This window comes from Corvus moneduloides, chromosome 6, assembly GCF_009650955.1.
Source record: "Corvus moneduloides isolate bCorMon1 chromosome 6, bCorMon1.pri, whole genome shotgun sequence".
NCBI classification, from domain to species: domain Eukaryota; kingdom Metazoa; phylum Chordata; class Aves; order Passeriformes; family Corvidae; genus Corvus; species Corvus moneduloides.
This window is the reverse complement of record NC_045481.1, coordinates 36212782-36239902: the sequence shown is the minus strand read 5'-3', so window position 1 is coordinate 36239902 and position 27121 is coordinate 36212782. Positions and strand designations below refer to the sequence as shown.

Below are 27121 nucleotides of genomic sequence, written 5' to 3'. Positions count from 1 at the left end.
AGTCCAAAGCCAGAAACCAGCTGTAGGCTAATAGGCCACTAGTGAGAGACAAAACCCAAAGTTAGCAGGTATTTTAGTCTTACTGAAACCATGCAAAGAATTCCCATTGCCTCCTAAAAATAAATAAATATATAAGTTATACATGGCCTTCTAAGCAACGCAGTTGAGTTCCAATGTGAGAAGCCCATTTCAAGACTTAAAGCCAGGAACAAGCAATCATCAGACCGATACCTTTTTGTGCGTATGTCTGCAACTACTGCGCCTGTTTGGCATAACACTTCAAGGAATGAAAAGGCAAACTCGTATATTAAAAATACTGAGAAAGACCCATGACAAAATTGAACACAACAAAGCTTGTCAGGTGTCTCTAAACCACAACATTGTTCTTTTGGTCTCAGTGTTCCAATTCAATGTTGGCCAGCAGCAAAGCTGGCACAAAACAAGCTAAAATGGTTCTCTGATAACCCAAGAGTGAACAACAAGCACCACTAATCAGGAATTAAAACCAGCTATGTATCAATTTAAATAAAGATCTCTTGCTAGCCAAACAGCAGGTAAACTCAGCTCCACTAGTCTCTACAGAAGGTGTCATAAGCTTGACAAAACCAGTGTGATCAATTTTTGGTAACTAATTCTTTGGGTGAGAGACTGTGGAAATAAGCTGGTCTTTTAAAAACTGCCCGAAGACTTTTTTCAAACAAATACTTTATAAAAGTTTATGTGCCAAGCTATCTGGAATTACTTTAATAATTTAATACCCAACAAGAAAGTGCCATCAGTTTGCTCCTTCTGCTCCTTCCCCTCCTTCCCCTCCTTCTTCCTCTTCTTCTTTAACAACTAAGGTACCTAGGAGGAAAAAAAAAAGGAAGACATAGTTAATGATGATCTACCTGAAAGCTTATCTGTCCTGTTGGAAAGAGTCAAGACTTGTATTTCCTGCCTGTTTCTAACCAACATGAACTTCTGCATACCTGAACTGGTCTTAACTAGAAAAGCCTTCCAACTGATGAGCTCCTCTGTTGGGATGTTTTTCCACCTTCTTGGGTAACAGGGAATAAAAAGGTACTAATGCATGGTCTGCAAAATCAGCCTCACTTGGTCTTTGGGAGATGCACCAAGTCAGTTCAACTGCTAACAACCAACCAGCACATCCCACTTCTCTTGTGGAGCCCCTACTTTGTGCTGCCTTTTCCAGGACATACATGCCCAAGTTTTAGTGTGGTTAGTAAGTCTAACATTGTACTACCCAAGGGTACTTTTTGCCCACAAATATGTGCCCTATTCCATTTTATGTTTTACATTCAAAACTTCTCCTACTACCACAGCAAATGGACCACTGCAGGCCAGCCTTCCTAGCAGTGCAATTCTCTCATCAGGCTTCCACTTTCTAATATTTTTTTTTACTGCAGTTGATCTGGTTTCAGATAGAATCTGGTAGTAGATTTCCCATCCACTGCTCCCTGTAATGAAGCTGTCTCCTCTTGTTGACATCCCTACACTCTTCCCTTCCCTGCTGCTCTTCTGACTCTTTCTTAGTGTTACCAGTCCTGCTCTCCCCTTTGCTGCTTTAGTAAACAGGGGATAATAGTGAACAGCTAACATCTCCATTGACAGGAATTAACATATTTAAAAATAGATTTCAACATTATCTAATTTTTAGTGTCTAAACAGTTGAATATCTTTTCATACCAGTGTCTTAAATAGGAGACGACAGATCACAAATTGAGGCTTACTGCAGTAATGGAGGGGGATATTCAGGCGTTTAGGAAATTTGCATGCAGTTTTGAAAATTTGCTCTTGCATCAAAAGTGAGCCAGAGCATATCCCTGTCTATCCCCATTCTCTCATGTCACCTCTTTTGTTGGGAAAACTGTAATTCAATTTGGCAGATGAAAGCCTTGTTAACTTATTTAATGCTAAATCTTTCGGTTCCCTTATTAGGTATTTGATAAAACTACTTAGGTAACTACAGAATAATGCCCAACTGTAGGTTGCAAGACCACTTGGATTTAACACTCCATAATCCATCAAACACTGTGGCCAGGATCTCAGTAACTACTTCTGAATAACTCCAAAGAGGAGGGAGGAATATTAGTTTTATGGGCACACAAATGAATCTCTTGAGGTTATAATTCATTTCCCTGTGGTTGTCTTTCTGTTAAGCTTTTACCTCACCCCAACTGCCTCGTGCCCCAAACTCACCATCCAGCTTTTTCAGATTGGGTACCCGTTTGGTTGCTTCTTCAATCCAACTGTTCTGATCAGTGGCAAATTTCTCTTGTAGTGGATTTCCTACAAACACCAGCTCCTCTAGTAACGGCAGCTCTGCCAGTCTCACAAACTCTGCTGCAACCACAAAGGTGAAAACACCAACCAGATGTGGAACATGGAAAGCACATCTGCACCACACATTCCTTTCAAACTCAGTGCAAACATGAAGAGCATGGGACACGACAGGAGAGGGACTGCTTGGGCTCTAACTGGTGTCAGGTTAAAGAACAGGGATGCGTTTTAAAAGACGTTGGAGAAAGATGATTCAAAGCATGAACTTAATTGGACTTAGAAGTTAAATTCAATATTCTAACTATTTTTACTCTCTTGCATGAGTGGATGTTTAGGGATTTTGCACGTGTCTGTAGGCTTGTCAGTTAGAATCAAAGCTCCATGAGATACAGCACTACTTTTCACTTGGTGACTTGAACTTATGCATTTACCATACTACAGGAGAAGTCCCTATGGAATAGAGATGCATGGCTTACCCCAGTCTTTCACCAAATTATTTGACATATAAAGAATCTTCAGTTTCTTCATTACACGGATACCCCGCAGTTTCTCAATTAAGTTGTATGAGATCCATAGCTCCTCTAAAGTATCAGCGACTGCCTCCTGGAAAATGACAGGACTACTCAGATAAGCAGAAGTACATCTTCCTTATTATTCATACTCTTTCTTCACCTTCTACAGGTGACCTCATGTGAGAAAATACTGAGGTATGTTGGTCCTCATTTCCTTTTAAGCAGATCCTGAATTATTATGCATGGCAAATACTCATGGGAATTAAAAGCAAAATTATATATGCAAATATATGTAAGGAGGACAGAAATCACTATATTAGAATAAAACAAGACATAGGTGGCTGGAGTAGTTCTTAAGGCTTAGGGGCAGAGGAGACAAATCTCCCTACTTGTGCACTGCAAGCATATATGAAGAGAATGCAATTCAACAAGTGCTTTGGAAGGGATGTTATACAGTGTGAGAGCATTATTTATTCTGGTACATTCTGGTATGTTTGTACCTGCTGGCCAGAAATCACATTCATAACCCTCTCAAAAGACAGGTTTGTTAAAACCAGTCATTACACACTAACTCTGCATTTCACACTTAAGAGATATCGCAACTCTGAAGGTGAGAGCAGCTTTGAAGAGAAAGTGTCTCTTGAGAAAGAAAATAATTTATATGTTCATTAAAAAAATACTGATTGAAAAAATATTCTTCTGGCCTGAATTCAAATGTAACAAAATTGATCCAATTTTTTCCTCAACAAATTTTGCCCTACTAGGTAGACTCAGTCCTGCCACCATCCTCTCTAAAGCCATATTGCTCCAGGTACCAGTTAACATAAAAGGGACTGACTCTCAGGAAGTGCATGTTTATAGGACAGCCAATATTGGTATTAAAGAAGCACAGCCTAAGAACCTTCAGATAGAAAATTCCACATGCAAAAAGTCTGTAGGAATTATACTCATGTAAAGCCAGTAGATCTAAATGGCTTTACAGATAGATGGCAGTTTTCAAATAAAAGTTCTGATCATCTTCATTAAAGACAACAAAATCTCTCTTTCTAAAATTTTTCTGTGTAGTAAATTAGTGTAGCAGAATTTCCAAACATGAAGAGAATTTGAACCAAAAAAAAAGTGAATGATTGTCTGAAAATTCAGAAGCAATGCGTAAGAGTGAACAGAGGATAGCAAAAGGAGAATATAAAAGGTTAGTGCCTAACCTTTTATTCAATTAATTTTATTAAATTCAGCAAAGACTTGTATAAACACAGGGGAATTACCCCACATTCTATTTTGTTAGTGAAGGATTGATACTAAAAAGCACATACCAATCCATTCAAATTCTTTATGTTATTTCTTCCCAAAGACAGAATCCTCAATTTTTCTGTAATAAATTTAAAAAAAAATCTTGTTAATAAACAGGGGTTTTTTTCAATAAGAAGATGCTGTAAGTCAGGTAAAACACCATATTCTGCTTACAAACTGCACTCCGAACAGGCTGCCTTAAGAAAGAATGGCCTAACAGAAACAAAACCTCCTGACCTAAACAGATCAGCAGGAATGGATGTAGGGGAAAGCTGAGAAATACACTCATGAATACAAAGCTGCTCATGTGTAGGTTACCTAGTTGAAATTCAGTCCTGATAAATACTGAATAAAAATTATTATTTTATCTTGCACCTGAACTCTAATTGCTGACCTGCTTCTTTTGATCTTACGTAATTCATCTCTCTTCTTCTCCAAGCAGAAGTGGTTCTGATCGTATTTTAAGGCAGCAGATTTGGTTTCTATACTAGAGGCAGCATATAAAGCTGCCTTACAGATGCCTGATGAGAGACATTCAACTTAGTTCTAGTTTGTCTGGCTTTAGCATCAAATAATTGTATAGACTGGATGTTTTGAATCTACATTAATATAAATATTTAACATACTTTAAAGGCTTTTAATGTTTTATCCCACTAAAAAATTTCATTGGTTTCACTTCTATGTATAACTACCTAATTCTTTTTTCTCATGATAGTTACTCAATTGAAGTATTACAGAATAGTTATTTGGAAAGACTACTGGAATATTTTTTCCCTGAAAAAAACAGTACTTCCAAATCTTTTGAAGTTTGAGTTTATTATGAAAAGAAATAAGTTCATCAAGCTCTTTGACAGATCTCTTGGTGTGCAGTTGGAAAGGATGAGATTCCAAGTTCCTTATCTATCCAGCTGACATTTTAATGGCAACAGAAAAGCCTGGAAGCTCCACTTCAAAACCTGAAGCCCTTTTCCAGCCTCATGCCACAGTCCAAGTCCTCAGGACAGACCATTAAGACTTGTGCTCCAAAGTCAGTAACGTAAGAGTTTCAAAGAAAGCTGTCTAAGAAAGAGAAGCTCAACTTCTAGACAGGTGGCACATCCATTTATAAAGTATGAACAAAATGAAACCAAGTATATCCAATCCTCTGCAAAGTGGAATGACATTTTTCCATCCAGGTCTACAACACTCCAACCTCACTGCAACCAATAATGCATTTGCAGAGTTGTTGAACAGCAGACTGTCTCCATCGGGAGCATGGAAAATGGTCTTGACATCACTCTAGAACTGATTAGGTGTTGAATTCCACAGCAAGGCCCACTGGAGGGTACTGAAGTGCTTACTGAGGGGAATTTTTTGTTTGTTGCACTGTGAGACAACTGTCAAGGCCAGTGCAGGGATACCTGCTTCAATACACCACTGCTGCTCAGCATGCATTCTCCACTAAGACTGATCATTTTAAAGGTCACTTGTAATGTTCTGTGAGGAGGAAATAAAAAAGGATAATAATAGGTATAAATAAAGCTGGACACATACAACAAATGATGGTATATATCCTAACCAGGCAACTAGAAAAGAAACACAACGGACAGCTGGCTTGTCACTTACTTAGGTTGTTCAAGTTGGCGATTCTATCAATGCAGTTTGTAGACAGCGATAGTTTCCTTTAAAAGCAAGAATAATCAATTCACAGTATATAAGGGATCACTACATTGGAAGAGTTCCATGTCCAAACACCACTGCATTAGAAATAATTTTATGTTCTTGTCTCATTAGATGGTGAACTAACTGGATGTGTAAACAGACTCAAAATATCCTCAAACCATCAAGATTTCTTCAACTTTATTTAGCTTCAGGGAAAGTACCATGAGTTACTTACATGACATACTGGATTATCTTTTGATGCCTAGCTTTAGCAAATGCATGGATGTTTATTTCTGAAATTACTCTAATCTCTTTCTGAAAGTCCTGCTCAAATTGCCTCTTTTTTTTCCATGAATTTTGGAGTGGATCATAAATGTGCCAGTTAGCTGACAGACTCCAAACGCAGATCTGTAATTATATACTGATACATAATATATATTTTTTCTGGGGACAAATATTAATACAGAATCTATCCTAACACCTTCTGAGTTAAGTTACAGGGGCCTTTGAATTAAAAAGGGCAACTATATGTAGAAAGAAAAGCTCAGTTAGGAAAAAGAAGAGGAAGCTGCTGCTTTGAAGACCATTGACTTGACATCGATTTTAAATACCATTTACTACTTGAACATAGTAAATACATATTTGCAGTGGACAGCAGAGAAACTGAAACAAAGAGAGGAGAATATTTTGTTTCCAACAGGTTTTTCATTGAACTTACTCGCAGTTAACAAGAGCAGAAAGAGCACCATCCATCTTCTCCACAGGAGGAACCTGCCCGTACAGTTTCACTTCCTTTGCCTCTGAAGCCTTCTGGCCACTTTTTTCTTCCTAAAGAAAAGAGAAGGTGAGGAAGACACTCACTGCTACATGCAATTACCAAAAACTACTATACTAAAAAAATTACTCTAAAAGTGATTACTATAGAAGTAACTCCAATATACTACTGGAAAGAGAAAGCATTTTGAGGACTGTTACCAAGATTCCTGCTGGTGTAGCATAAAAAGGGTAAGGCTAGCTTATTTTCAAGATATCAAAAGAACTTATACATTACATATGCTGGTTTTTAAAAGTTGTGTAACAGTTGAGCAATTTAATCAAGTAGTCATCTGCCATAGAGAATGGAGAACAGATGGAAGGCTAAAATTTTGAATTAAGGTATTTCCATGGAGACTGACATAGAGAAATCTCAGCTAGGGCCAATCTACAGCAGAAGCAGATTTTAAAAGTTCTGACAGAAAAGTTTCCTTCCCACTTCACCCAGAAGTCTCAGAATTCATGCCTAACTCACAACACAAACTGAACACAGGGTAGTATCTTTTGGGGGAGAACCTCAACAGATTCACAGTGTTAAGAATCCCCCCCAAAAAAATTCTAATTAGCCATTAAGCAAGAGTGGGGGAAGATGTCACACTTTAGAGAATACAGAAAAAGACAAATTTCCTATTGACAACCTAGATTGATAATTCAGAGCCTTAGAAAAATGGACGTAACTTCAGCATTTAGGTTTATTAAAAATACAGTCTATTAAAGTTTTTAAAATTCGGAAGTGATGGCAATTATTGACTAAACACTTGGAACAAGTATCTGTTTAGAGAGTAGCAGCAGTTTTGACAGCTGCCTCCCTGACAGCACAAAGGGAGCATTTTGTCAGTTCACTCAGTGTTCAGTGCAGGGACTGGAGGTCCATTAACAAAGGAGAAATCCTGGCGCTTTAGAAACAAGGACTCTTGTTTTCTCCCCCATTTCATGCATCTACTGAAAAGAGAGAGAGCTGAGTGTGCCCCAGTTTATATGGCTACTTTGTAATTAAATTAATCATATCCTGTAAGTCTTTTAGTATCCCACTGCAGAACATCAGGTTTTCATAACATTATTTTTCCTCTTATGCACCCAAAATACTTCAGAAAACCTAATGTAATAAAAAAAAATGTTGTCTTGTACATTTATTTATATTCCAGTTTCTGTCCAAATTCAGTGTGACAGTATTATACTCATAATTAGCAATTTAGCAAATAAGCATGTCAGATGTTATGCTGGAATATGCCTATACATGTTCAAACAAAGTAACTATATCAATGGGAAACTTCCATTTTCTTTTCTAAGAACAGCACTGTATCTATTTGTATTTACACTCAGTTTGTAATCTATCCGCTTATACCAACCAATAAAAATACATTTTTCCTTAAAAACATGAAAGGGAGAGAGCTTCCAACACAGACTGTGGCCAGCAGTGAGCACCTGCAGGAAGAAAATTCATCCTGATTGCCAAGTACTTCTGTAAGCAGCTGCATAACCACAATATGCCACAGAGAAAGTATAGGTAGAACAGACATATTTAAGAACAGGTTACATGTTTGCCAAGTTGAAGCTGCTTTGATTTCAAGTTGCTTTGATTCAACTAATGTCATCCTGACTGTAGGGCATAGGTAAACCCTTATGGCAAAGGGAAGCAAAAAATTCAGAATGCAACACAACACCGAATCCAGTTGTACAAGTCACATGGACCCAGATTAGGAAGAGTAAAAAGAAGATTTAGACCCACCCCCAATAATTTGAACAGAAAAGCAAATTCAGCACTTCATGCCTAACTTTGATGGAAACTCACTGACACAGGGTGATTCTGTCTAAGAGACATGTGACAGAGGAGCAAATGAAAAATAAATCTGTCATAGGAAACATGGAGCTGAAGTTCTGGAAGGCAGAAAGAGTGAGGGAGGAAAAGAAAACTTTTAATATACAGTTCATACCTCTAGTAATGCTAATGTCTGCAAGTCGTTGCATTCTAGTTCTTACTAGGAGAGCAGGAGTGAAGTTTGTGGGATATACCAACATAACTGGAAAACCCCTGAAATACTGAAGGTACTAAACAATGATAAAACTCAAAACGGAAACAATCTTCAGTCACAGGCTAGTACCGTGAGCTTCTGGCTTTCAAGTGTACCTGCCCACACTCTCACATCCAGATCTTCTAGAGACCAAAACATTTATAAATCCTTGCTCTAGCAGCTGGCCAGAATTAGCAGGGAAGCACATGTACACCAGACAGCACATCTGTGCCTTTATCTAAAATTCAGAGACTGGGGAAAGATTTTCACTGGTTTTACTGGACAATGAACCTGACCCTAGAGCATCCTGCCTCATCATTTGAAATTACATCTGCATCCTTGCCAACACACAGCTTTCTGGAACACCAGGTCAGCCACCACCAGACAAATGAGCTTCTGCATTAACACAGTTACTTTAAGAAGAAAAAAACCCCAAGAAATTCATTCTGAGTTAAGCTTTGCACAACATGAGGCACCATATGTCAAAACACATGTAGAAGTTTCACTGAATTCAGTACGGTGAGAATTTCATACTTGTTTATTCTGTGGGAAGGACTGCACTTAGGTAAAGTGAACAGAGCATAGTTAAAACATAATACCTTCCCAGCTCTGAATCTCTTTGTGGCTTCAGGCCAATGCACATTCAGAAGAACAAGGCAGGAGGGCAAAACAGACTAATCTTTACCAGTTGTATCAATTTAACAGGAACATATAGAAAGTCCAACAGAATGTACTATACAACAGCAACAGTAATCATCATTTTACTTTGTGAAACTTCTTAACGCAGATGTTTCAAGCAAACATTTCTTAAAACGTTTGAAAAACAAATTTAGCTGAATACAGTCAAACCCTACACCACTAGACACTGTTCTAGTACTTACCCATCTGGCTAGAGCTTCTTTGATGGTCGTTGCTTTTGCCTAAAAATGAAACAAATTTAAGTGAATATTCACTGAAATTTTTAAGTGGCTTGTTCACTGCAAATCTATTTCCTCTCCCTTCCCTCTCCCTATCCTGCTTGTTTGCCCCCCTTCCACCACTCTCCTGTATTATCTTGGGTCAGCCAAGTCAAAGAAGTTGGAAACCCCCAGTACCCCATAGTTTTGTTTTCTGGGGTACTTTGCTGCATTTTCAGAAGCAAACGTTGGGCTTAATGTCAGGACATTACCTTCCTGATCTTACTTTCTGCCCCACGGCACACTGTTTATCAGCTTTTATGGTGAAATTCAATTCAAAAGCATAAGAAGTTACTGCACTGAAAATTGCAGTCTAATGCTCTTAAACCCTCACACTTTCTATCGCACATTAGCAACTTCCTGTCTGAAAGCAAGTCTGTGACCAGACAATGATACAGCCTCTTAAAATTCACTGAAGAAAATGAGGTACACCTTGCCAAAACTCAAGAGCAATCTGGATTGTATATATTTGGGGTTTCTTTCCAATTGTTTTGCATTGAGTTACACCATGCGATGTGAAAACATGTATATTAATCAGTTTGGGAAAACCTGAGAGCTGCTTTTGAAGGCTTTTTAAGGACTGACCCTCTTTCTGTAGTCACTAGCTCATACTTTTCTGCCTCACATCAGAGTCTTAGTGAAACCACATAAAGATATCCAAAACAATAATATATAAACAACATGTTTAATGCTTCTCTAAACATTAAACATATTCCAAGATGTCTTTTGGACTAAAAAGGTTTCAGAGATCAACCTTTTGTTGATCAACTGATCAACAGCCTTCTTTCTACAAATACAGGAGGACTCTAGTTCTGGCATCTCTGTTGCTCTTAAGTGTAGCAGTACATGTGGATAAAAGCAGCCTGTCAGGTAATCAGATATATAACCCCCACACACTATAAAAGTTAAAGCCAACAAACTAAGTTCCACCAAACGCCTTACAGGCAGCCACCTCAGTCACAGAGCTTTAGTGTTGGGTACTTTACTCTTGACCACAGGAAACTCTGGTCCCACCAGTAAAAGGCAACAGCCAAGGCAGCTGCATATAAAAAATGGCCACAGCCACTGAATACCCAGCAACAGCCTAAGAGCCAGCAACATCAGGGTGCCTGAGTGTGCATCTCAAACATCAACATGCACCTCCATTTAGACATCCTCAGATGTCCCAGCTGTTTCTGCCCATTGACAGGCATTCATTTCAATCTGGTCTATACCAAGTGATAGCCAGCTCTAAATCCCATTGGACATGACCTGCAAACTTGTGCCACCTCAGTAGCTCCCCAGTGCCTGCCAAAGATGAACATCTGCATGACCTCCTCTGTTTCAGAAGATCACATCCCTAAGTTCCCACTACAAAAGCCTCATTCAAGCCTATTAACAGCTACCACTGTGCCAGCAAAAACAGCTGTCTTCCAGTTAATTGGGGTTTTTTGGGCAGGAACTTAATTGTCTTTTTCATACTTATGGCAGCCAATCACCACAGCACTTGGGTATGTGATCTCAGTCACTCATGTTGAAGGCAGAAATGCATTTATAAGACCAGTGCCTGCTGCTGTTTCAAAGTCATGCCTAAAACCAGTTTGGACTTTAAAGCTATTGATCCATGTGAGCACAAGGAGCAGCTTCTTCCCTGACCTCTGTTGACTTATCTCTGCCGTTTTGATGGAAACACGGACACCAGCACAGTGGGTTATCTGGAGAGCACATATCAGGGACTTCATTTTCTTTGAGGCGCACTTAAAATTTCTGCTGGTAAATCAGAGTATCTTCTGCCACGGGAGGTTACTTAAGAGAAACTTCTCTCCAAGAAGCTTATCTGCAGGGTTCTTCTACCTGCTTATTGAACAATTTTCTACAGGCATTTAGACTAAAGAAAGTCATAATACTTAAGATACTCAAAATTCCAGGGTGACCAATGGTCAGCATCAACATGGCAGGAACAAGAAACAGAATCTCTTAAGGGGAAAAAATAACCATATTTGTACTAGTAATAGTTGTAACAAAAGATGTATTTCCCCCCCCCCCCCCAAAACATGGCAGTTGGACACAGAGTATTTCCAAAATTTAGATCCCCCCAGGGCAAAGCAAAATAGCAACACTTCGCCTTTATTTGCAGACATTTATTTGTATGTTAAATAGATGAAATCGGAATTGCACAGCAACAGATACCAAGCTAATCACTGTAGGGATGGCCGATACTGCCGCCTTAAAGCCACGTACTAACTGAGGTTTGTGAGACTCCCCTCCTCCGTCGCTTATCCCCGAAACCCCCTTTCCCAAGGCACAGCAGCAGGCTACCGTCCCCCGCTCAGCCGCCGCCCCGACCCCGCGCTGCCTCCCGGACGGCTCTCGCCGAGCCCGCGCTGCTCGGCGGGGCCCAGCCCGCGGGGGGCTCCGCGCCGCCCCTCAGCACCGCCGCCGGCCCGGGGCCCGCTCAGGCCCCCGCCGCAGCCCCCGCCGCCGCCCGGCCGCAGGACTCACCATGGTGCCGTTGCTACCGCGAACGCTCCGGTTGCTACGGGCGCGGGGAACGCCCCGCCCGGAACTCGCGTAGCGGGCGGCAGCCCGCGGCGCCTTGTGGGACGTGGCGGGGCTGGCCCTGGCCTTGTGCGCGCCCGGCACGGGGCTCACGGCCCACGCGGGGCGTTGTGGAACCCCACGGGCAGCTCCGAGGGCCCGCAGCTGTGGCCGGTGCAGCTCATCCAGCCCCCCGAGCACTCATCGTAGTGGAATGTGGTGGGAGTTTGGCCTGGCACAGAATTACTGTGGCCGGTTCCAGGCTCCTCAGTACAAGAGGAGCTACTGGAGAGGGGCCAGTGGAGGGCCACGAAGATGACGACGGGTCTGCAGCCTCCCTCTTGTGAGGAGAGACTGCGGGACCTTGGCGTGTTTCATCTATGGGAGATGAGATGTCACTAATACATACAAATATCTCAAAGGTGGGTGTGAAGAGGATGGTGCCAGACTCTTCACAGGGGTGCCCAGCGACAGGACAAGGAGAAATGGCCTTAAGCTGAAACACAAGAAGTTCTACCTCAACATGAAGAAGAACTGCTTTATATTGAGGGTGGCAAACACTGGAATAGGCTGCCCAGGGAGGCCATGGAATCTCCCTCTGGAGACAGTCCAAATCCACCTGGACACATTCCTGTGTAACTTGCTCTAGGTGACCCTGCCTTAGGCAGAGGGCTTAGACTAGGTGATCTCCAGAGGTCTCTTCCAACCCTAACAATCCTGTGAATGTAAACCAATATAAGTAATGTAGCTGTAACTAAGGCCATAATTAGGCACTCAAGTTTAATGTACACTTCGGGAAATAGCTACACATTCTGCACAGTGCCTGCAATGCATATCGAGTCCCCAGGTAGCATTGTAAATATACAAAATGCTAGTGCAAAGGGTGTCTGGTTTTCAACGGGTCCTTCTATTATTTTTTTTGTCCAGGAAACCCAGACTCATTAATAAAAAGCTCTTCACAGTAAAATTACATTCTTTTTATTTTTCCTCCTTTTTAAACAAAGTATCATTCACTTTTCCAAACAAATATGTAACATCAAATTCTTATACATGGTTGCTTTTTAACAAAGGAAGTGTTTTACTTCTCTTTCAAATTCCATATATATGACAAAATCTAACACTGAATTATTTTAAAAGCTTGTGCTTTAGAAATTAAGTCTGAGAACTCTTAACCTACCTGGTTTTTGTTTTATTTACAACTTACTTTATGAACCTCCAAATTGCAATCTTGCATACCACTGCATATGCTGAGGTAGGACTGCAGTGTGGAGACATAGGTATTGGCACTGGGAGAGTGACAGAACAGGGATAGGGGAGGTGCTGCTCTTGCACGTAACAGCTCCAACTGCTGAAGAGGCCCAGGATGAGGCAGACCAACAAACAGAACCCTTTCTTCTACAGTTGCCACTTGGAATAAGTTTGTAAAAAAAGGCAGGGTGCCAGGTATGGGTGACACCAAGGAGCAAATCACAGCAGGCTCTGGTCCTGGACTTCTGGGGCTGCTCATGTTAGCAGAGGTTCAAGCACCAGATATGACTTGGCAAAAGCCTCTTCAGCTGGTGAGGGAGTTTAGAGACCAGGCACAAAGAGATCTTGTGTGGAGTTAGCAGGGTGGAGCTTCTCTTGTAAAGAACGGATGGATAAATTGTTCAGTTGGCGTTGATTGTGTGTGAAGAACATGTGACTTTTATCAAATGTAAAGGAATAATAAGAGTTGCAGAAAGCTAGTGAGACTGAGCAGCAGCATAGTGACAGTTAACTGGAGAGAGATCCCTGAGAGCAAAGCAAAACTGAGTACCACTAATGAAAGTTTTGTATCTTCCTGGGCAGCTCTCAAAGTGGTCTGACAAAATGACTTTGGAAGGAGCAATTTTGTTGATAGAGGCCCTCATTAAACAGGCCTTCAGCACTGGCACCCTTTCAGCAAGACCCTCTTGAGAGATCAACTCATTTGGGAAGAAGTTCTACCTGAATGGTGAGGAAAGAGAAGGCACTAGCCAAAAATTAACTTGGATGGAAAAAAAAAAGAAAAATGTCAGGCAGTCATGGAAAAGCTATCCTAGATTTGGCTTTGGGTGCTTTTTTGTTTTGGATTCTGAGTTAATCACCACTGTAAGGTGACAGCTGTTTACAGTCAGTTTAAATCTACAGGCTAGGTTTTCTGTCTCCCAACTCTGTTTCCTCCCTAAGAACAGCTGTCAGCATCTGTTGACATCATTACTAAAGAGTTCCACAAGTAATTAATCCCTAACTGCATTTGGACATGCTCTAACCTATCCAACAGAATCTTAATACCGAGTGTCAAATGCCAATCCAAGACATTACATGAACAGACAGGTACATCCCCAATACAAGACAGTGCTAATGCCACCATTCTCCTTGGATGACAAGGAAAAGTACTCTTCATTTTCCCATTCAGCATATAGGGCTTGTTGGAAAGAAACAGACTGTGTCACCAGAAGACCACAATGCTAAGTATATGAGCCTCATTTCAAGTAGGTATCTCCAGCTTCATGTAAATGGAAAACATTTCCAAAATGTATATGGTTGTACCTTTGAGAATTCTGGGCTAAGGTAGCTTAGGACTCCAAGCCGGAGTCATTCATGATTTGGATGTCTACGTTTATAATCCATCACTGCCGAGGTGTGATCCTGTCTGTCACTGCTGAGGGTGCAGGCTGCCTGTTAACATTCTCTGAGTTGTAAGTACTGCAAGCAAGGAAGTACCTACTTCTCTCCTCAGGTACTTGTTTCTTCATATCATGACCACTTTGAGCTGTCAAATTTGTCCCACAGTGCAGCCTGCTTATTGTTTCACATCTCCTCTGTTTACCTGGTTAACTTAGGCTGCTCCAAATAAATCCCTTTCTTTTTGGATTTATACTTGTAACTAAGTAGTCATTTGGTTATTTTTATATTTCAAGGCTTGTCTCAGTCAATCCCTTCAATTCACCAGTGATCACCTGTCATTTTGGTGGCTCAAGTTCAGTCCTTGCAGGTCTGCAACAGCTTGCATGTGCTTATGTGTTCATCCCAAGTGCAAGTGCAGAAACTCCTGAATCTTTCCCCAGGAGTGTTCCTGTGCATGGGCATGTGCTTTGCTCTCTCCACCCCCCAGAACAGGCACCCCCAAAACACGATCCGTAGCTACCTGACAAAATGGAGTAGAAGGAGGATCAATTCGGTGACCTGCTCCTGGATAACTCAGGAGCTCAAAGTTCTCTTTCCCGTGCTGGCGTAGACGCCTGATTGCCAGCTCAGCATATAAGGAGCTCTTCCACATCCGATCATCTTCCCCTACCACTAAGAGAAAGTGACCTTCTGCTTTTTCAATGGGGATCACGCAAGGAGAATTAGCAGGATTTGTTGGATCATCCAGAGCTTCAAAAATGTCAAAGACACCAGTGTCAGAGACACTGACTTTGTTCATATCAAAACGCAGCCCAGGCAGAGTCATCTCACCATAATGGAGGTCTGCAACTGTGTTTGAACTACAGCCGGAGATAGAGACAGCAGCCACTACTTCTGGCAGGAAGGTGATCATGGAGAGTGCTAATTCTGCCCCTTTCCCAGTCCCAATCACTCCAACTCCGGGTCCTTTCACCTTCAGATAAGATAGGGGGTGGAGAAGAGAGGAAGAAAGGAATAAAGGAAGCATGCATTATAATGGGATTAGTCATTAAATGACTTTGTAGTTGTTTTATTAAAAATAAAGGTTAGGTTAATTATTGATGTGACCTGTTGGAAAGTGACAGTCTGGACCCAGGCTCCTCCTTCCATTTACAGTCTTATTTTCCAGAGACACCAAGAGCTATCAAACCCCCAAAAAAATGCACAGACAGGCACAAGACATACCATAACTCGATCCTTACCTGGTCCCTACTGCATATATTAATGCAAATTTTTTCTCATTTTCCTAAAACATTTCCGGGAATTCAAGCACAGTCTATGGTTTTATATGTCTCAGGAAAATAAAGTAACCTCACAAATTACACCTGAAGGATTAGATAAGTAGCATTCGTCTTGTCTTTTTCTAGCCTGGAAAGTAAAACTGAAAGCAACATCTCACATAATCAAATCCATTTTTTCAACTACTATTGAGCAGTGTCATATCCTCCTCTCTTAAAACTAATTGCTGTCATGTAAAAAAAACCAACCCCAAACAAACACATTTTTATCACCACTGGTCCTGTTTGGAGGATACTCCAGCATTCACTATCCTACTGATCAGCAATCTTCTAGCTCCAGCTTGATTTATTTAACAGACAGTTTGTGCTGGAAGAAATTCACTCTCCCCAGTCATATGCATAAGCCACTATTGGGCCTAAACTTGCCCAGCAGAAACTGATACTCAAATATAAAAAAAAAAAAATCATCACCCCCACTAAGGCATAACTGCTGAATACTCCCTAGTCCCAAGAGATCTCTCATTACACTCACCTTTGGGTGACGCTGTAGGAACCTTGCTGCCTCCTCAAAGTACTCAAGTTTTAATTCTTTCATGACCCTAGGAAGATCTTCAAAGTCAAAATATGGCAGAGAAAGAGCAGCAAAACCATGGGTAGCCAGGAGACTGGATCTAAATTCAATCAAGCCTCCTTCATCACCATACATGTCAATCACTCCTGGAAAAGGGCCATCCCCTGTATTAAAAGAGAACAGGTCCAGAGGAAAAGTTATCAAATGGGACACTAAAAACTATCTGGTGAAGAGTGAACAACAAAATACAGAATGCTTAACACATTTGCTATTAATAGTCATTACTTTTCCATTTGCACAGCAGAGATTAGGAGAACCAGTGCTGTATCCCACTTCAGCTATTTCAAACTAAGAATAGGTCCTTACATTCCTGTAAAAATATGTGAAGTTAGAGATTTTGCTTTTTTAAAAAAAAACAACTGTTATAAATGTATTTTCAAGGGTCTTAACCTCCTGCCCTCAGGCCAATCATACACCAAGTCAGCTATTTTCCCACAAAGTCACATCTTAATTAGCAAAGTGCAAGCTCATGAGTAATGAGGCAAGAGCACTGAGCCCTTGAAGTAAATTCTACAAAACTGACGTAAATTCTGGAATAAACTGCATTGAGCAAAGCACAACAAGATAACCCATTGTTAAAATCAACTGGATTTATTAGCTCTGTCTCAACATCAGCACTTTAAGACTTGGCAGGAGAACTGCTCCTACAGATGTGACAAGACAGAAGGTAGAACTGAGAGCTGTTTGGGTGCGGCTGTGTGTGCATGACTGATGTACAGATAAACATGCACATACCTGCGTACAGTCTGTCCCACCAACAACAGAAATAATCAGAACCACAATTTTAAACAGCCATGCTTTTGCAGCCAAGGTCGTGTTTGTTTGCCAAGCCAGGAGATCTTAGGTTAAAAGGCTAAAGATGCTACTTAGTGGAACTTTAAAGACCCCAGACAAGCAAATTTTTTCTTTTTTTTTTTTCCCCTGGCCACCAGATGTCATCTCTGATGTGTCCCAATCCAGCTCACTACCACTGTCTCAGCACAAACAGGACACACTTGTTGCAAAAGTGTGTTATGTTAACTCTCTGACGCTACTTGTACGTATGTGCTAAAGGAAAGGTCTCTGGCATTTTAACACACTAGAGAAAAGGAGGTTTTATATAAGGCATGCTAAATGTCTTAGGTGGAAAGCTCCTAAATTAAAGCAGTAAGAAGTCAGAAATGCTTTTGGATTCTTACTCTTTCAGTTCTGATCTTTTTTTCCACTGAAGTTCAATATTCTACTTGAGAGAAAATATGTCAGGATAAACTTGTTATAATTCCATGATCAGCAGAAACCTTTAGTTAGCAGCAGCCAGTGCAGGTGGCAAGAAAATACCTATTCATTCACCACCCCATCTGGAAAGCCTTCTAGCAAGAGCATGTAATCAGAACACAGTCATACACGAATGTGTTTCTCTCTCATGAAGATAACCTTTAACTTGCACAAGGATCCTGGACTGCCTCTCTTGAGTGCCTACACATGCCCAAGTATATGGTTCCTGCAGAGCTCACTAAAAAGCAGGATAAAATAGGCTAGACAACTTTACTAACATTTAAAAACAAACAAACCTCCACATCTGTAACTCTTATGCCTGAATTAAGAAATCACTTTCATATTAAAATTACAGTGTGAGCCCATTCATGTCCTCTAACTTTTATCAAGAATGGTTTGCATTTAAGATTCCTATCCTAAAAATATTAACATTTTTTTGTCCCTTTAGCAAAGAGGGGTATGGTAGTAATTCTGTAACTGGATCCTCCATCATGAGGGATGCCAATATCATTTAAGCAATTATTCCAGACTTTTCCACACTATTACAATGCCAGACTTTCTAAAGGGGAAAATGCAGTTTTATCTTGCAGATCTCCGGATTCCCACTGAGCTCAGCAGAAATCGAACTCATCCTCGAAGGCAGGATAGATCAAAACAATGTCTCAGGGATGGAAAATCCAGCATGCTGACTAAACATCTGAAATTCAAAGTTCAATCTCTGTTGTTTTTTTCTTCAGTGGACTTTGGATCCGTATCTAAATGGATTTTAAAAATCATTGCTTTGGAAATCATTCAATGAAAATACTTAAATACTTAACAACTGTAGCGATACTTACAGGAGTTGCTGAACGAAGTAGTTTTACATTAGAGGTAATGTGGAGGGCAGTTCCAGTACCACAACGCTCAGGGAACTACAAGACGTTTAACTCATAGCTCAAGTGTAAAACACAATCACTGGTGTAAGGTTTCGTTTCCCAACACCACTCACAGAATATCAAACCTCATAAAGCACAACCATCTCATAAGCAGAACAGGCAGAACTTGCTCATAAATCTATTCTGTCTTTATGCCACAAAAGTAACCTAACTACTAACTTAGCTTTGGCTCCAGTGTAATAGAGGTGGAATACATGCATTTTCTCGAATCTCTTCTGATGCTCTGCTTCCTGGCTAGTGTTTCACAGGGAAGAAGAATACTTTTTAAATTCAATCCTACTTAGGATAAAATCCTTGGGAAATTCAGCACAGGCTCACACAATGAAGCGCATCAGCTTTTCTGGATGTTAGATTCTGGTACTCCAGAGCGAACCTACTGAAAAACCACAGGCCGAGCCCAGCAATGAAATAAACGCTACAGCCCCCTGTTCTCCTTCAGCTGCGGCCCGTCCCGCAAGAGCCGCCTGCCCGTGCCCGCCCTGCTCGGTGCCGCCGAGAAGGACCAGGCGGGGCGGCCATGCATAAGCCGGGCCCTGTCGCGACAAGCACTTGAGCTATCTTCAAAGAGTTCAGGGCCACCTGTCTGCAGGGCGGCGTTCTGCTGTTGGGGAATGCGGATTCCCCGGGTGATAGCCTCTGCATGGGTTTGTTTTACGAGACCTTCCTTGCTCTGGTCAAAGAAGCCGGGGGGTCCCGCCGGCCCCAGAGCGAAGGTCTCGGGACGGGACACTCACCCGGCGGCAGGAAAAGGGAGCCTCTTACGACTCCTTCCTTCAGCCGGATCCTCCGCACGCCGGGGGCCGTGAACAACCGCTGCACCTCGGCCTTGGCCACCACGGGCCCGGGCATGGCGCCGGGCGGGCTGTGGCCCTGGTGGACCAACACCTCCACCTTCATCGGGGCGCCGGTGCTGCGGGGAACGAACCGCTGGTACGGCTTCTCCATGCCGGCGGGGGCGAGGCTCCAAAAGAGCCCCATGGGCTCCACGCCGGTGTAGTCCCCGCCGTGGGAGGCGTCCGTGCCCAGGTGCAGCTCCCCGCGGCTGTCCGCCCGGTAGTGAGCGCACGACTGGAAGAGGCAGCCGCGGTCATCGGCCGCCACCGCCCGCAGGGTCACCGGCTGCCCCGGGCTCAGCCCCGCCACCCGCGTCTCCACCCGCTCGTCGGCCGGCCCGGCGGCGGGGGACACGGCCAGGCTGGCAGCCCGCCGGGCCGGCGGGGCACGCAGCAGGGCCCGCGCCGGGGCAGCGGCGGCCAGCGCTCTCCACATGGCGGCGGCAGTGACGGGTGCGCGGTGTGGCCGTGCCGCCCGCAATATCGGTACCGCGGCCGCCGCCCCCTCCAGGCGGCCCCAATCGAGAGCAGAGCCCCTCCCCACCCCCCAGCCCCGGAAAGGCCGTCCGCCCCGGGCCGCTTCTGCCTCCCTCAAGCCGTCCAACCGACTGGAGCAGCGAACACTGGAAAAGCCGCCAGCCCGGGGCCGCTCCCGCCTCCCCCAAACCATCCTACCGACTGGAGCAGCGACCCGGGGGCAGCGGTTAAAGTTTCACTTTAATCCATTGCAAGCACAGTGGATACAAAACGCACGAATGGGCCTGACGCACGGGCAGCAGCCGAGGCTGGATGCGGGCTGCAGACCCTGGCGGGTACGTGTTCGGACATAGTGCAAATACGCCGGCAACACCTATCGTCTTTCCTTTCAACCCCACGCTTGGGTGTCAAACGTTTCTGACGATCCCCGGCGGGACTGAGCGCTCACCCCGCTCAGAGAGCAGCGGGCGTGCAGCCGGAGCCCCGCTCCGCCACAGCAGGCCGGCCGCCTCACCGCCCCTTCCAGCCCGCCTCAGGCCGCACAGCACTCGGCCTCACGGAGCCACCGTGCCAGCCCCGCAGCCGGGCTGTTCTCAGCAGCCCTTACGAGCAGGCAGCTGAGAAGGCATTTAGGGAATGTATGGGCAGGGAGCTCCCACAGTGCTGCGGACCTCCACAGAGATACCCAGCCATGCTGAGGAGACACCCATTAGCAGCTCCGGGATGATGACTAACAGCACCCGTTCTGTTGTTTCTTCACGCTTATGAACTTCCACAGACTGTTTAAATGCCTCATTTCTACTGCATGTGCTCAGAATGTCACATCAAGCTATGGGCTGTTTGTTGCCTATAAATGTGAAGTGTTACCTGAGGGTGCTGGCACAGTATTGCTGCTTTTGGTAAGCAAAATATTCGATATTGTTAAGGCAAATGCATTTTACTGGTGTGGGAGAAGGGGAAGGAGCGACAAAGGAGGGAGAAGTGCACAGGGAGAACAGAAAGACTACTGGAGGCAGGAAGAGAGAACTGCTGCTTCCAGAAAAACTAGAATACTGGAACTAGAACACAAAGCTGGGTAATGGGATACGTTTCCTCTGAGAAGGTCAAGGCACATTTTCATCCCGGTTCTCAGCTTGGATGAGTTACCTACTGTTACCGCAGGCCTGGGCCCTAGGGTATATCACCGTGTCCCGCAGCCATAGGGAGGAGGAGGAGAGAAGATCCAGCAGGCAGGAATTGTGCAGCAAGATTGATTGATTGAATTATTTTACAAACTCTTTTATAGACTTTTTTCTTCATAGTCTAATTGGACAAAGGATCAGCCACCCCTTGGGGTGATTGGCTAAAATCCTAAAGCATCCATTGCCAAAATATTTTTCTACTATACCATAAACAAGACTTTTCAAGGTTGCAGGTGGCTTGGTTGCTCACATACTCTGCTACCTCTTCTGTGAGAGAGAAAAGTCTCTCACGGACTTAGAAAATAGCAAGAAAATGCTCGCTAGCAGCATTTTTGTATCTACAACCTACCACTTCAATTCACAGTCAAAGCGCACACAGCCTTACCAACCACCATTTGTTTTCCATAGCCTGTAACCCCATACTACACGAAACGGGAGGCCAAGACCTCTAACCAAGATTAGAAGAGGGTGTAAAAAGGAAGCAGCTTTCTTACTTTCACCCACCATCATCCTCCAAGAAATCTAATAGCTTATTCTCTGGTGTTCCTTGTTCTCATTCTGAGCCATTTAACAAAACAAACTTGAAACACCAGCATCTTCATCTGTAAAGTAACCTAATTCATATCAGAGCTTACTAGATGTTCCAGATGGCTTGCCTGTGAGGTGTTTATGAAAGAAAGCTTGGATATGCTGCCAAGCATCTATCTGTGCCTTGCAGTGTGCCTTGGGCTCCCCTCCCCATATCACAGGCTTGCCAAATAGCAGGTGCATTGAAGCTGCACACATCGGGAAAAAGGGAGGTTCGATGTAGTGCCCTGCTCCAGGATAACAGAGTATCTCAGGCTTTTCCTTCCCATGAGCTTGCAAACGTTTGCTCCCCTCAACTGCAAAGAATTCACTTTTCCAGTTGTGATCATCCTGGCCAACAATGAACAAGAAGCAACACTCGGCCTTCTCCAAAGGGATAAAGCTTTGCTGGTCAGGCCCTTCTAGTGGGTTGTTCAATACATCAATAATATCAGCAATCCCAGACTTGCTGACCTTGATGCGTTTTAGATTGGCACCAAGGGGTGGAATGGTGATGTCCTTATAGCGGAGCACTGCACCCACATTTGCCACTGAGCCGTTGATAAGGGCAGTGGCTGCGATGCCCTTCAGGAAGGAGGCCATGGAGATGCACAGGTCACCCCCCTTCGAGTGTCCAAGCAAACCAATTCCTGGACCTTTAACCTGGAGGTGAGAGAAGAGAAACATCAAGCAATGAACCAAGCATGCCACTTCTTTAAAATGTTGCCGCATTTGCAGCTGTGTCTGTCCCAAATTTGGACCCCAAGTATAGGCATCTGAGGTCCTGTGTGCAGGGCCCATGTCTGAGGGATCCTGGGCACTGTTCTGTGCTTGATTTATGATCCTAAGCCCTACTGAGACTGCAGCATCATCCTAACAAAGCTACAAGGTTCAGTGCTGAAGCAGAGTACAGCTGTGCTTGCAAATGTGCAGTCCCAGAGGCCTCCTCTACAATTGCTTTCTTTCAGTGCAAAATGCACAAAGTCAGCAATGAATATGATACTGTCATCACTTATGTTAATGTATTTCTTATATTCAAGGTTCCCCTATTAAGAAGCTAATGTGGGGTAGCAGGCTCCACATGAGCTGCTCTCCTGCTTCTCTAGAATGCTTGGTGTCTAACCCACAGGAAGTAGTCTGAGGTAGCTTACTCTTTATCTTAAAAATAAAACCTATTAAAACAGTTTTTCTAAAAGAATTGTAGTCCTCTGGAGTCAATCTAGAAGAGGTTACCTTCATTTTCTTTCACACAAGGCAAATTAACTAGAATAGGAAAGTTAAATGACCTTACTGGGTGCTGAAATCCTCTAAGGATATTGGAAGAAGGTTAGCTAATGCCACAACTGCTTGAATATTCAAAGACTCTCGGGGCAAATAGGCTCTGAGACAATATCAAAATTGAATACCTTCTGTATCTTATCACCAGTGAAACAGGCTTCAAACCCACTGACTCTGAAACATGGGAAGGGGGAAATTAGAAAATACGGCTGAAAACTTTGCAACACATTAAAAACATGGTGAGAATAGTAGTGGAGGTGTTAATGGGAGACAATGGTACTGCACTGCTCTCTGGGAAAAAAATCCAAAACCCGCAGGGGGAAGCAATTTTCAGATTTTTTTGGGCAGAGAGGTGGCATGAGCAGTTAAGGGTAAGGTGACTAAAAAGCAGCCAAGACCTTTAACAACTACTCATCTTTCTGAGGTTGAGGAAGGTATTTGTTTTCATTCTCCAGAGAAACTAAGTGTTTCTACTGTCATGAACAGCTACTTATAAGGAGATGCAGAACTGAGCAGGGTTCTTTTCTGAGAGGTGCTGAATTAGAAGGATCCCTAAGTGCACAACTAGCTACTAAAACCCACACTTATCAAATACCAACATTTGGAGTGATTTTAACAGCTTATAAAATTCACAGCAACAAATGTGTATTGGTGGAATTCCTTGAGCTTCCTTGGTTTCTCTGAGACCTGGATCACAGAAGGTTATCATGTGCTCCACAGCCAAAAAGGACATTTAGTTCTGAAGGACATTCTACAGAGCATAAATTTAAAATCCCCACTGGAAGTCCAGTAAGCCTCCAGGCAACTAGCACCCTAGTTATGACACTGGGTTGAATGGAGTAAAAATTACCAGTATGTGACCAATGTGTCACTGTTTCACCTGTCCAGTTCAAAAGGAAGAGTTGGAATAATCTGCCAGAGAGCCATGGTAATGGGAGTTAAAGATATAAAACAAATAAATTACAGCCAACTCAACAGTGATGCTATTTTAAGTACAGCAGCTCTGCCCCATCTTCACTCTGACAGGACCTAACTAATGAGAGTTCACTGTAGTGAGAGTCAATGAACAAACCAACCTGGGCGTGTTGTAACATATAGTTTACAGCTTCCTCAAAGTATTCCAGGTGGAATTCCTTCATCTCTTTGGGGAGATCTTCATAGCCGTAGAATGCCAGAGCCAGCACGGCAAAGCCATAGTTGGCCAGCAGGCATGCCCTATATTCAGGGAGTCCTCCTCCAGTTCCATACAAGTCAATAATTCCTGGAAAGGGGCCATTTCCTAAGAGAGACCACATAACAGAGCACATGAACCCACAATTTCTAATTTATATTCCAAATTCATAAGCCTGGGAATGTGTCTTAAAAAAAAAGAAAAAAATTAGAGCAGCAGAATGGTCTTAAGGGTCCAAAATTACTGTGACAGTTTTAATGAAGTGACTACATTGCTTCAAGATCAAACAAACTAGCACAAATTAGCAGGCCTGCTAATGTTTTAGCTAACATCAGGGAACAGGCAGCTGGAAGAGAAGGGATCTTTTGACAGTCACAACTAGTTCTCTGTATCATGTAAATTCACTGAAAAGGTATCAAGCTCTGCTTCAAAAATACCCAGAAGGCTTCTCCTTAGTGCATTTTTCAGAAGGCTGATCAAAAAATCTCATCTTCTGATGGTCCCAGCTTCTCAATTTCAGTGTAAATGTACCTTCATCATTTATTCTGGGATTAAGAGAAGAAAGTGTTTGAAACCATCCTTGCTTAACTGGTAAGGGAAGCATTACATTAGGTTCATCAGGGGACGGGGACTGAAGTCCAGAGCTGAGAGGCATTGCTGCAAACTGCTAACAAGGTATGGAAAGGAGGAGGCCAAGAGGGAGACTTCCATTCCTGCTCAGGAGGGAAGGTGAGGCTTCCCTCAGGTGTCTGCACGTCAAACATGGGCAACAAGCAAGAACTAGAAATTTACCTCCAGCCTCAAAGAGACAGATGAAGTCAGAGCAGTCAGAGCCCAGGGTGTCCCAGCACTGGCTGGGACAGCATGTATGATTTTAGCATTGTCATGGAAGAGTTATCTGGGACAGACAGGCAGGGAAGAAAGGGGAGAGGGGAAGGCACGTGATACATAGAAGAGCTCCTTGAGTACATGGGGTTCCAGAGACACACTTGGTGAAAACGTCTGTATCATACGGGGAAGGAAACGCGGGATGTGGTGGGGGTGTGGCTATTACAGAACCAAGGGAATGCAATAGATGAGGTTTCCTACAGACAACTAGCAGAAATCTGGACAGCTGCTGGAAGGACAAAACAGCATTTGTCAGGCAATCTGAAAACCTCACAGACCCTTTTCATTATTTTCTGACAAAAGTACTGCTAGGGCAAGTCTGTCCAATGCTTTCCTTGACCTTCTGCTCACAAACAGGGAAGAACTGGGGACAAGTGTGGCAGCAAAAGGCAACTTGGGCTACAGCAATTAGGACATTACTAAGTTCAGGAGCTGTGGAGAGGCTGGAAAGGGAAGCAACAGGCTTAAACTCTACAGTTTAGGAGAGCAACCCTCCACTTACTCAAAAGAATTACCATCTGAATTTCCTGGAAAACAGCCAGGTAGAGGAAAGGTACCTTGAAGACTGGCTGGCTCCACCTCCCATGGCATTTGCGAACTAGGAGTGTACTGTGATCAATGTCTTCGTGTCCAATAGAAGTCAATTAAACAAACACATATGTGCTTCACCACATGCAGCTGCTCTATGTGAGGAGTACGGCCAGCAGATCAAAGCTGGTTGAGCTGATCAGGCCACTCCTTGAGGAGTGTCCAGTGCCTGCTGGCAAGACTCAGCTCCCCCTTGTCCTCTGCTTGGTACGGAGCTCCAGGGGAGCCTGGAGGCGGTCTGGCTCCGGGCCTGGGAGTGCGGCGCCAGAAGTAGAGGCAGCACCGTGGGAGAAGGAGCCCGGCACGGCCGGTACTCACCGGGAGGCAGGAAAAGCGTCGCCCGGATCCTCCCCTGTCGCACCGGGACTCTCCGCACCCCGTCCCGCAGGAACACCCGCTCGTGCTGTTCCTGGGCCAGGAGCCGCCCGGGGAGCTCCCCGTGGCCTTCAAACACCTCCAGTTGCAGGAGGAAGGGGCTCTGCACGTCCCGCTTCACCAGCCGCCAGAAAGGCTTCTGGGGCTGCAAAGCCCAGAGCAGCCCCATGGGCTCCAGGCCGGAGAAGCTGCCTCCCGGCAGCGCAGGACAGCGGGTGAGGTCCAGCTCCCCGTCGTCCCCCGCCTGGTAGCGGGCACTGGCCTGGAAGAGCTGTCCCGTCTCGTCCCGCAAGGACGTTCGCAGCGTGACCTGCTGCCGCGGGCCGAGCCCCTGCACAGCGATGGCCAGCGGCTCATCGAAGAGGCTGCGGGCGGCGGGCGACAGGCGGATGGAGGCGGCCATGGAGGAGAGTCCGTGGGCGGGGGCTGTCCCGAGGCTCCACGCGGGGCTGCGGCTCCGTGGGGCTGCAGGCGCGGGGCCGGGCCAGGGCAGCCGCCTCTGGCAGGCGCGGGAGCTGGCCCGGCACACGCAGCGGGCACTGACCTGCCACATGGCTCCGGGTCGCTCCCCGCCAGGGGCGGATTCTAGGGCAGATCCTCGCGGGACCAGGGCCGGGCTCGGGCCTGAAGCGCCGCTGGCACGCCCCGGCAAGGAGGAGCGGGGCGGCAGCTCCTTTGTCCTGCCCGCCTACTTCCCTCCTGCGTGCCTGCCAGCCAATTTCCCTGCCTTCCTACTTCCGTGCCTGCCTGCCTCCTCTTTTTCTCTTCTGTCTTCTCCCCGCTGCCTTCCCCGGCTGTGGGAGGGTTCTTCCAAAGGCTACCGAGTCCTTGAAACTTTTCTGGCCTCGGCGAGCTCCTCGGTGTCCCCCCGAGCTCTCCCGGGCCGGGGGGTGGCTGCAGGAAGGGGATATGTGGAGAGGACGAGCAGATATGCTGACGAGCCACCGAGCAGAATCGCAGTCAGAATTCACTGGACAGGGAAGGGCCGGTGTGGGACAGACCGCACAGAGA

General features: G+C 44.4%; 3 protein-coding genes across 4 annotated transcripts; all 3 read right to left on the bottom strand.

The window, feature by feature from the left end:
• Positions 1 to 287: 287 nt before the first annotated feature.
• DNAL1 (dynein axonemal light chain 1) lies at positions 288 to 12079 on the bottom strand. 2 transcript variants are annotated; one of them, XM_032113157.1, is made up of 8 exons: positions 11989 to 12079; positions 9433 to 9471; positions 6445 to 6554; positions 5691 to 5746; positions 4109 to 4164; positions 2760 to 2886; positions 2203 to 2343; positions 288 to 846 (listed from the first exon to the last, which is right to left on the bottom strand). In XM_032113157.1, the coding sequence occupies exons 1-8, from the start codon at positions 11989 to 11991 to the stop codon at positions 776 to 778; spliced, it is 603 nt and encodes a 200-aa protein (XP_031969048.1). In that variant the 5' UTR covers positions 11992 to 12079; the 3' UTR covers positions 288 to 775. The 2 variants fall into 2 exon arrangements, with proteins under 2 accessions (XP_031969048.1, XP_031969045.1); XM_032113154.1 differs by having other exon boundaries at positions 2203 to 2346; positions 11989 to 12069.
• Positions 12080 to 12979: 900 nt separating this feature from the next.
• Positions 12980 to 20036, bottom strand: LOC116445964 (acyl-coenzyme A thioesterase 1-like). The gene is made up of 3 exons (XM_032113153.1): positions 19487 to 20036; positions 16465 to 16667; positions 12980 to 15628 (listed from the first exon to the last, which is right to left on the bottom strand). The coding sequence occupies exons 1-3, from the start codon at positions 20019 to 20021 to the stop codon at positions 15053 to 15055; spliced, it is 1314 nt and encodes a 437-aa protein (XP_031969044.1). The 5' UTR covers positions 20022 to 20036; the 3' UTR covers positions 12980 to 15052.
• A 1757-nt stretch (positions 20037 to 21793) lies between these two features.
• On the bottom strand, positions 21794 to 26766 carry LOC116445829 (acyl-coenzyme A thioesterase 1-like). The gene is made up of 3 exons (XM_032112854.1): positions 26054 to 26766; positions 24165 to 24367; positions 21794 to 22473 (listed from the first exon to the last, which is right to left on the bottom strand). The coding sequence occupies exons 1-3, from the start codon at positions 26661 to 26663 to the stop codon at positions 21868 to 21870; spliced, it is 1419 nt and encodes a 472-aa protein (XP_031968745.1). The 5' UTR covers positions 26664 to 26766; the 3' UTR covers positions 21794 to 21867.
• Positions 26767 to 27121: the final 355 nt, after the last annotated feature.